Genomic DNA, 10156 nt, shown 5'->3' with positions numbered 1-10156 from the left:
GCTGCCCCGTCATAGCCGGTGGCTGCAGGAGCGGCCCCGACACCGACACGGGCACCACCGCCGGCGCCGCCTCCGTCCTGCGTGAGATTTACGGATTTCAGGGAAAAACCAGACCCTACCAACCATCGGGAAAGTCGGCCTGGAAAGGAATTGCAAAATCCCGGGATCACCGGGAGGTTGGGCAGGGTTTGGGGTCGTGCCCGGCGCTCTCCCAGCGCCCACCGACGGGAAATTTAGGGTGTTTTACCCGCAGGAGCCCCGAGAAAAATCGCTTTGGATTTATTTCCTCGTTGGCAGCCAGGGGTTTTCCTCCCGGAGAGTGAGAGCTCGGGATCAGCCTCCCAGGGAGATAAACCCTGCGCGGACATGGCAGAGCCCGGCTCTCGGGCCGGCCGGGATCCACATCCCGGAGGAGCCAGGGGAACGCCGCTCGCGTGACCGGGAATCTTGTTTTTATCCAGGGAATGCCGTTTTTAAACGGGGAATGTTCTTTTTAACCGGGGCGCCGAGATCGCGGGGGGTCACTTGGACATAGGGACGTTGGCGTCACCTCGTAAGGGATTTCTTCTTCACCACAAGCCATTTCCCACAGCGCGTGGTGGTGATCCCGGAGCCGCGCTAGCCCGCGGTGTTGCCGGGATTGAGGGGGGTGTTTTGGCCGGGGGGGTTGCGTTCCGCTGGCTCCCCCACGTCTTCCCGACCCGGGACCGGCCATGGCGTTGAAAGCCAGAGCGCTTTACAACTTCCAGAGCGAAAACAAAGAGGAGATCAGCATCCAGGAGAACGAGGAGCTCGTCATCTTCAGCGAGAACTCCCTGGACGGGTGGTTACAGGGCCAAAACAGCCGTGGGGAGACCGGCCTCTTCCCCGCTTCCTACGTCGAGATCCTGCGCTCCCGCTCGGGCTCCAACTACACGGACTACTCCAGCAGCCCGGTCGGCTCCCCCGGGCACGATTCCTCCTTGTACTCGGCATCCCCCAACCCCGGCATCTCCTACCAGGGCAGTTTTGAGGAGGATGATGATGACGATTGGGATGACTGGGACGACACGTGCACGGTGGTGGAGGAGCCACAGAGCGCGCCGGGCACCAACGGGCACCCCTCGCCCAGCCTGCCGTGCCCGGCGGCCTATGGGCACCACCAGCACGCCGGCTACCGGCCCAAGCCGGCCCTGGAGAGGCAGGACAGCATAGGCTCCTCCAAGAGGGGCAGCGTGGTGGGCAGAAACCTCAACCGCTTCTCCTGCTTTGTCCGCTCCGGGGTGGAAGCCTTCATCCTGGGCGATGTGCCCCTGATGTCCAAGATCGCCGAGACCTACTGCATCGAGATGGGCTCCAGAGGCCCGCAGTGGAGGGCCAACCCCCACCCGTTCATCTGCTCCGTGGAGGACCCCACCAAGCAAACCAAGTTCAAGGGCATCAAGAGCTACATCTCCTACAAGCTGACGCCCAGCAACTTCAACTCTCCCGTGTACCGGCGCTACAAGCACTTCGACTGGCTCTACAACCGCCTGCTGCACAAGTTCACGGTGATCTCGGTGCCGCACCTGCCCGAGAAGCAGGCCACTGGCCGCTTCGAGGAGGACTTCATCGAGAAGCGCAAGCGGCGGCTGATCCTCTGGATGGAGCACATGACCAGCCACCCCGTCCTCTCCCAGTACGAGGGCTTCCAGCACTTCCTCTGCTGCCGCGACGAGAAGCAGTGGAAGCTGGGCAAACGCCGGGCGGAGAAGGACGAGATGGTGGGCGCCAGCTTCCTCCTCACCATCCAGATTCCCACCGAGCACCAGGACCTGCAGGATGTGGAGGACCGCGTGGATGCCTTCAAGGCCTTCAGCAAGAAGATGGATGACAGCGTCCTGCAGCTGACCAACGTGGCGTCGGAGCTGGTGCGCAAGCACGTGGGGGGTTTCCGGAAGGAGTTCCAGAAGCTGGGCAATGCCTTCCAAGCCATCAGCCACTCCTTCCACATGGACCCTCCCTACAGCTTGGATGCCCTCAACAATGCCATCTCTCACACGGGCAAGACGTACGAGACTGTGGGGGAGATGTTTGCTGAGCAGCCCAAGAACGACTTGTTCCTCATGCTGGACACTCTCTCCTTGTACCAAGGGCTCCTCTCCAACTTCCCAGACATCATCCACCTGCAGAAAGGTAAGGAGGCATTCTTCTCCCCAGGAGTGGCCCGGTGTGAGTGGGAATGGTGCTGCAAGTGGGATGGGGATGCAATGAGGAAATCCTTCATTGGGCCTTGAAGGCAATGGGGAATGGGGATGGCAATGGGAATGGGAACCACTGCCTATGCCTCTTAGGGGTGCGGTGTGGTCCCCGCTGGCACAGCCCTCCAGTCAGCCCAGCCTGACAGAGTCTGCCAGGGCTGTTGGGTCCAGAGTCTGCCCCAGTGATGCTGTGGACTCTGTAACTGCTGCTGGTGCTACCCAAAGCACTGCCAGGGGATGTCACTTCCTCCAGACCATGAGCAGGAGCCAGCAGTGCTGCTGTTAGGTCTGGGGTGACCTGCCCTGCCCCTCTTGTGCATCCCTACCCCCTGCCACTTGTCCTTCCTCATCCGCCCTTCCTGCCAAGGCAGTGGATGGGTGGCCAGCAGGAAAACCAGAGCTTGCTCCCCCAGGGCTGGGACATGGCTGGACATGGCCTTGGGTCGGTCAGAGGGCCCAAGGGGGCAGGGCAGTGGGATAGGGGACACACTGAACCTCTGGGGACAACCAGGGTTGTACTTTTCAAGAGTATGGCCCTGCACCTCCAAGGCCAGCAGGAGGGCGTTAGCACCCCCAGGGCATCAGAGCTCCCCATGTCCCATTTGTCCTGGTTCCCTGGATTTGGTGGGATCAGAGGGGGGAGAAGTGCCAGCTGTTCTCTCCCTGGGGCAGGCAGCAGGCAGGCAGGGCTCGGTGTCCCTTTGCACCCGGGCAGCCAGCAGTGTGGGTGTGGGGCCAAAGTCCACACACACTCCTCCCCGCCCAGCTGCCCGCAGCAGGGAGGGGACACCCACACCAGTGTCCCCAGAGTCTGGAGGACAGGTTTTCCCCAGGGTGAAGCCAGGAGCTGTTTGTGTCCAACATGCAGGGATGTCTGTGCATCACTCTGCATCCCGGGGGGAGGCTGGGAAGGCAAAGGGCGCAGGGAGGATTCAATCCTGCCCGGGCAGCTTCCCTGCCTTTCCTCTGAGTGTTGTTTACCCACGGAGAGGGGCTGGATCCCGTCCGGAAGCGAGGCCGCGTGGGCAGAGCGGAAGGCAGGATTTGGCCTCCAAACTTTGCTTCTTCCTTCTCCTCCTCCTCCCCTCTGGGAGCAGGCCTGGCGCAGCGGGAGCGCTGTAACCCCGGGTCTGGTGCTGCCGGCAAGGGGCAGGGAGAAGGGAAGAAAGCCCAGAGCGGGCCAGATCCTGTTTTTAGTTTTTTAGCCTCTGTGCTAATGAGGGGGAGGAATGCAGGGCTGGAGCCAGGCAGGATTCTTTCGAAACCGAGCTGTAAAAAAAACATGGAAGGAGAGGGAAAAACTGGTGTCAGAGCATCAGCTGCCTCTGAGAGTGGGAGATGCTTTCCCATCTGAGCTCCAGACAACACCACGTGCCCTTGCCACATCCTGGTTCACTGCTTCCTTGGGCTGGGGTCTCCCAGGGCTGCTCCTGACCCCTATTCATGGAATGGCATGGAATATTTGGAGGGCAGGCTCAGCTGGGGTGCTTCACTGTGCTAACACTGCCCCATGTCAGCTTTGCACCCCAAGTCTTGAGTCGCAGCACTCAGGAGCCCAGACCCCCAAAACCAGCTATAAATGAGGCTGACTGCCCAGGATGGAAAAGGAGCTGGGCGTGCCAGAGTCCAGAGGCAAAATGCTCCCTGCCTGGAGGAGAGGGAAGGGTTTGATGGGCAGGGGGAGATGCAGGCAGCTCCCTCCCTGCCATGGGCTCCTGCCCCGGCAGGCGCCTTCGCCAAGGTGAAGGAGAGCCAGCGGATGAGCGACGAGGGCAGGATGGACCAGGAGGAGGCGGACGGGATCCGCAAGCGCTGCCGCGTGGTGGGCTTCGCCCTGCAGGCCGAGATGAACCACTTCCACGAGCGCCGCGTGGCCGACTTCAAGAGGATGATGCAGTCCTACCTGAGGCAGCAGATCGTCTTCTACCAGCGCGTCAGCCAGCAGCTGGAGAAGACGCTGCGCATGTACGACAACCTCTAACCCTCGTCCTGCCCTGCCCGCAGCCCCCGGGGCTCCTCGCACGGGCTGGAACTCACCACGCTAGTGACCAAATGACTCTGGGCTTCTTCCCCCATCCCGGGCTGGCAGGGAAGGGCTCGCCCGCGGGCTGGCCGTGCCACCTCTTCCTTTCTTTCCCCAGGGACCTCCCACCCTGCCACGGGTCTGGCGGGAGCGTGGGGCGGTCACGAGAGGGACAGGTGGGGAGGTAACGGTGCTGGGGTCTCTGCCCAGTGATTTTTAGCTTTCTGAAAACCCACTCTCCTGGAGCAGGGGTGGGTGCATCCCAGCCCGCTGGGAGGAGAAATCCAAGCGGTCGACATTTTGCACACTAAAAGCTTTTCTGATGGAAAAAAAAAAAAGAGAGAGGAAAAGAGATCTTTATTTGGAAGAGATTTTTTTGTTTGTTTGTCACAAGATGTTTTCAATATTTTCCATTTTTCTGCAGCATTTTTACTGATCAGTTTTTAACTAGATGCACAGAGGCAAAGAGAAATCTCTTTCTCAAGTATGGCTGCTGACTGGGAAAAGGGAGAAAAAAGGAAAAAAAGGGAAAAAAAATAGCCCCACAGCCTTTTCAATAAAATCACTGGTAGAAAAAACACCCACCTTCTTCCCAGAGATGTCTGTGGAAAATAGAGCTGCTCCAGGATCCCGGGGAAGGTTCTGCCTGAGCATCCCCTGGCTTCCAGCCAGCTTTAAACATCCCCATGTTGTGGGGGGGAATGACCCTAGGAGGGGTTCCCACAGCAACCCCCCTCCTGCTCTCTAAAGAGCCCCCCAAGGGGCAGATCCTGCCCCGCTCTGCCCTGGCTGGGACAGTGTGCTGCTGCCTGGAGACAGCAGGGCTGGCACGGGGGCCTTGTTTTTGAAGGGAAATGGTTGGGATAAATCACAGCTAGGAAAGTTAGGGCCGCCTTGGCCTGGCTCCAAGGATAAAATTAGCCCCGGCATGCAGGCCAGCGGGGTATTGTTAAACTAACAGCGACGCTGGGAATGCTGCGGGCTGTGCTCCATCCTCCCGAGCCCTCCCTGGCCCCAGGCTGCAGGACGAGCACTCTGAGGTACAGCCCTGCTCACAGCCTCCATCCAGGCAGGACGTGCTTCCTCCTGCATCCCACAGCCAGGGCAGGCCCCTTCACTGTGGCCCCGTCCCACCCTGGGTCCATCCCACACCAGTCCCATCCTAGCCCAGCCTCATCCCACCCTCACCCCATCTTGGCTCCATCCTGCCCCATTACCAGCACACTCTGGTACCATCCCACCCGAACCCCATCCCATCCCAACCCCATCCCATCCCAATCCCATCCCACCTCAATCCCACCCCAATCCCATCCCAACCCAACCCTGCTCTAGCCTGGCCACATCCTAGCCTGGCCCTGTCCCACTCTAGCCAGGCTGCATCCCTACATGGCACCATCCCACTCCATTTCCATCCCAGTCCCATCCCACTCTGGCCCCATCCTATCCCAACCCCATCCTACTGCAATTCCTTCCTACCCTGGCCGTGTTCTGCCTCGGCCCTGTCCCACCCTTGTCCCATCCTGCCCCAGCCCCATCCCACCCCAGCCTCCTCTTCACCTGACCATATCGTTCCTTGGCACCATCTTACTCATCCCAGCCCCATCCCACCCCATCCTCATCCTCACCTGACCATATCCTCCTTTGGCATGGTCTCACCCCATTCCCTCCTCATCCCAGCCCCATCCCAGCTCAGCAGCCGTGGGAATGGTGTCTGACCCTGTGCTAATCCTGCAGGAGTGGCAGGTCACCAGCCCTGCTGGCCCTGCTCTGGGTGACCATGGTGGCCTTGGCCCCACGCTGAGGCCAGAACGTGTCCCTTCCCCCAGCCCTGCTCCCTCGGGAGCACAATGGGCACTGGGACTGAGCCTGCCACTGCTGTCCCCGGGCTGGCAGCCAGCCTCTGGCACTGCAGGCGGCCTCCAGAGCTGAGCCAACCTCCCCTGGACTGCCTGGGCAAGGGCATCCCCTGCCTGGGGTGCCCCATGGGAGCTCTCCTGAAGCTGGAGTGTGCAGCTGGAGCAGAGAGATGTCCCGGTGCCCCAGGAGTTCATCCTCTGCTCTGGTGTCCTGGCATGGGGACAGGGATGGGCTAAGGTCCCTGTGGGCTGCATGCACCCCTTTGGAAGGCTGTGCCTCAATTTCCCCAAAGGTGGACCTGTGCTCTCTGTGGTCCTTCAGCATCCACGAAGATCTCCCTGCTCCACCTTCCACCCCCTCTGTACCCTCATGTCTCATGGACCCCACTCCCAGGACACAGCAAATCGATTGACTAGAACCTGTATTCCATTAGCATTCCTTCCTTTTCCCACCTGGCAGTAGGCTGCTGGGCCTTCACTGCCCATGGGTGGGCATTTCAGAGTCTGCCTTGGCCAGATGGGGGGGTCGAGCATCCTGCTGCTGCCCCCCACACCTCCGACAGCATCCTGCAAACATGCCCAGGGTTGGAGGATAGACCCAGCCCTGAGCATTTTGGTGTCTGTCCCAGGATGCAGGACGGTGGTGGGGAGGAGTCTGGGGGTGTACACAGTGCTTCACATGGCCCAGCAGTGTCTGTCACTGCCTCTGTTATCTGTGACACTGGCTGTTCCCTGCTCCCACAGGAGAAAAAAAACCAGGGCATGGAGGGCTGAGAGGAAGCGCCGGGAACATGGAGCAGATCCGTTTCCTCCTCCTGCTTCCCAAGGCTGCTCCTGTGTGGGAAAGCCGAGGCTGAGGCCCTGTGTGAGTCCCATCAGTAGTGACAGCAGGGCTGGGAGGTGGCAGCAGCACTGGGGGCTGGAGCATCCTCCCTGGAGAGCACTGCAGCCAGCACCAGAGAGCCCGTGCCTGCCTCCCGTCCTGCGTGAGGCTTCCCGGAGCTCTGCCTTGCTGCTTCTCTTTGGGTCTCCCTCCACCGTGGGAAGCAAACCTGGCATCCTCGTTCTGAGCACTGGGAGACCCGGGTTTGTGCGTGGGCCAGGCTATCAGGCTGTAGGGACCTCCTGTGCGTGTATCCCGAGCCCAGCAAGGTGCTCCAGGGTGGGCAGAATCAGCGCGGGTCCCGCAGGGACCGGCCAAACAGCTGGAGGGTGAAGGATGGGAACGCTGGGACAGGCAGAGCCGCTGATCAGAGCTCCGGATCCACCCAGCGGTGCTCAATGACTCGGGATCAGCCGCCAAAGGAGCGCAGCGACCCAACCCAGCTCCTCCCAGCGAGGGGAGCGCAGGGTGCAGCTGCTGCTGGGGCGGGCAGGACGGGGCTTGCTGTGCGCGCAGCGCTGCCGGCACACGCTGCACGGGGCTCGAGAGGCACAGCTGCCAACGGGGAGCAGGGAGCACCCCCGGGGCAGCGGGGAGAAGTCCTGCCTGCCCGTCAGGGTCAGCAGCAGCTCGGGGGATGGAGCCAAGTGGAGTTTCAGTGCCACCCCCACCGTGTCGGGAGGTGGATGAGTGTGTGCCCGCCCAGAGGAGTGATTCCGGGCGGATGCAGGTGGGTGGACACAGGCATGGATCAGGGCAGAGGGAGACAGCTCAGCCTGCCAGCTCCAATCTTTTAATTGCTGTGCTTCTCAAATATTTCCGAAGCATGACCCTGAGTTGGCTCCTCCAGGCAAAAATACAAGCACCAGCTGGTTGCCTTGAGCATCCCTGTATTCCCTTGGCTGTGGATATAAATGAAGCTCCCTCCTGCTCCCAGCCCAGGGAAATTATGGTGGATCAGTGGTGTCTGTTTTAGGGAATAAGCTGGAAACCAGCTCTGACGGGGGTGTGACCCAACCCAGCTCCTCCCATGAGTGTGAGCCTCAGGTTCCCCCTGCTAGCGCAGCCAGGTCAGGCCAGGTCAGACCCTGTCCCAGCTCTCTGTGCCAGCCCGGATTGCCTCTCTGCAGTCCTGGGAAGGCGCTGAGCATGGGGAGCTCGGTCCTGCACTGCCAGGGAGCTGTGTCTCTGGGTGTGTTGTTTGTGCAGGACGGGTGGGGAGCCCAGGCTCTGGGCTGTGGTTATCCCTCCGTCATTGTCTGTCTGCCTTGCAGTTGCTGGGTGTGGAAACAGAGGTCAGGCTCAATTTGTCTGAAATTTAAATCGCAGCTGGCCTGGGGAGCCGTGGCAGGCACGGGGATGCTTTCTGGTGGCCAGGTCCTCACCACTGCACGCTTTCCCTGGGAGCTGGGAACCTCCTGTGGCCCTGCAGTGTAAATCCGTGTGCTTTATCTGCCGTGGGCAGGTGGTGGGACAGATGCCAGGCTCCCGGGGCCAGCACCGGCCCCGTGTGGGTTTGTTTGAAGTGCTCCCAGGGTGACGTTCCAGCTCTTCCCCCGGGCTCCATCCCGTCGTGCCGGGCTTGCTGCCAGCCGAGCCTGTTCTGCCGGCTGTGGGCACGGCTGGCCCCGATCAGACAGGCACGTAGCAGGGAGGGAGGGCTCCTGGCATCCCGGGGCACTGGGCTTGGCTTGGAGCCCAGTGGAGGTACTGAGCCCTGTCACACCAGGCAGCTGTCAGCCTCGGCTCTGGCTCTGAGCTTTCCTCATAGGACAGCTCCTAGGAGGACCTGACCCCCCTCACCTGCCGTGGTGCCCTCCTGTCCTCCCAGGAGACTGCTCCTCATCACCTGCCATCAGGCCTGTGCCCCCTGAGGGCACCCCGGGATGCTGCTGCTGGCTCCTGGTGAAATCCAGAGCATCTCCTGGGGCTGCTGAGAGCTGCCAGGGAGGTTTTGGGATTGGGACAGGGAGGCTGGAGCCCTGGGACCATGCCTCCCCAAAACAGAGTGGGGTTGCTGTGAGCTCAGGGGGCTCCTGTGCTCACTCCCAGAAGTGTGGACAATGCTCTGTTCCAAGGTGCTGCAGCTGCTGTGCTCCAGAGCAGTGGGGATTTTGGAGGCACGTGATGCCTCTGTGGGTCCCAGTCTCCTGAAGCCAGGCTGGGAATGGAGTCCCACCTTTGTTGACCCCTTGCATTTGCATGTCTAAAGCTCCCCGGAGGGGTTTCAAAGCCAAAGGATCCGTCCTGCCCCGGGTGAATTCTTTGTTTGCATTTGAATAGGTGCCTGGAAACTGGTTCAGTCACCCGAGCTGTGACAGCCTCCCCTCCTGCTCTGTGTCCATCCCCACCTGGGAGCCCCAGTGCCTCCAGCCCCTGCTGAAACCTGACCTGAGACCAGCTGCTGGTGTTACTCACCCAGCAGAGGTGTTGGATCCAGCCTGTCTCAGGTGGGGTTATGGTCCCCTTCCCTCTTCCCAGGATGCTCTCCCAGGACTCTGGGGACAGGCTGGGAGCACTGGGGGCGTTCACCTGGAGAGGAGAAGGCTCCAGGGAGAGCTTAGAGCCCTTCCAAAGGCCAAACAGGCTTCAAGGGACCTGGAGAGGAGCTTTGGACAAGGGCCTGGAGTGACAGGACAGGGTGTGAATGGCTTCCCACTGCAGAGGGCAGGGATAGATGGAATATTGGGAAGAAATTGTTCCCTGTGAGGGTGCTGAAGCCCTGGCACAGGGTGCCCAGAGAAGCTGTGGCGGGCCCATGCCTGGACCTGGAAGGGTTCAGGCCAGGTTAAATGAGGCTTGGAGCAACCTGGGATAGTGGCAGGTGTCTCTGCCCATGGAAGGAGGGTGGAACAAGATGACCTTTAAGGCCCCTTCCAACCCAAACCGTGCCATGATCTTCCCTGAACCTCTGCTAGCTCTATGGCCAGCTTGGCAGGGAAGGGCCTGGCCAGGAAACTTCTGAGATTGATTGGGCTGTGGTTTGTGTTTCATGTCCAGGGAGGAGCCCTCCTGGGCCCTCAGCCCTCCTTCAGGTGGTGGGGTGGCAGCACAGAAGCTGCATCTGATCCTGCAAACCTGGAATAACCCAGTTCTTCAATTCTGAGGATTTAAACTCTGCCAGCAGAGCTTGGCCCTGGAGAGCTGCTGTCCTTTTTCCAGGTTACTGCCTGTC

At 60.8% G+C, this 10156-nt stretch overlaps 2 protein-coding genes across 2 annotated transcripts in view; one reads left to right on the top strand and one right to left on the bottom strand.

Annotated features, from left to right (window-relative positions):
- SNUPN (snurportin 1) overlaps positions 1 to 715 on the bottom strand; it is a 9819-nt gene extending 9104 nt beyond the window's left edge. The window contains exon 1 of the mRNA XM_031055921.1: positions 551 to 715. Coding sequence (XP_030911781.1) covers positions 551 to 715 — 165 coding nt within the window. The remainder of the gene's footprint in view (positions 1 to 550) is intronic.
- On the top strand, positions 582 to 4822 carry SNX33 (sorting nexin 33). Its single transcript, XM_005419702.2, has 2 exons — positions 582 to 2154; positions 3947 to 4822. Exons 1-2 carry the CDS (start codon positions 714 to 716, stop codon positions 4198 to 4200), a joined length of 1695 nt encoding a protein of 564 aa, XP_005419759.1. The 5' UTR covers positions 582 to 713; the 3' UTR covers positions 4201 to 4822.
- The last annotated feature ends 5334 nt before the right edge of the window (positions 4823 to 10156 follow it).

The sequence above is a fragment of the Geospiza fortis genome, unplaced genomic scaffold (assembly GCF_000277835.1).
Source record: "Geospiza fortis unplaced genomic scaffold, GeoFor_1.0 scaffold171, whole genome shotgun sequence".
Lineage (NCBI taxonomy): Eukaryota > Metazoa > Chordata > Aves > Passeriformes > Thraupidae > Geospiza > Geospiza fortis.
Note: the sequence above shows the minus strand (reverse complement) of the source record. Positions and strands in the feature narration are given on the sequence as shown.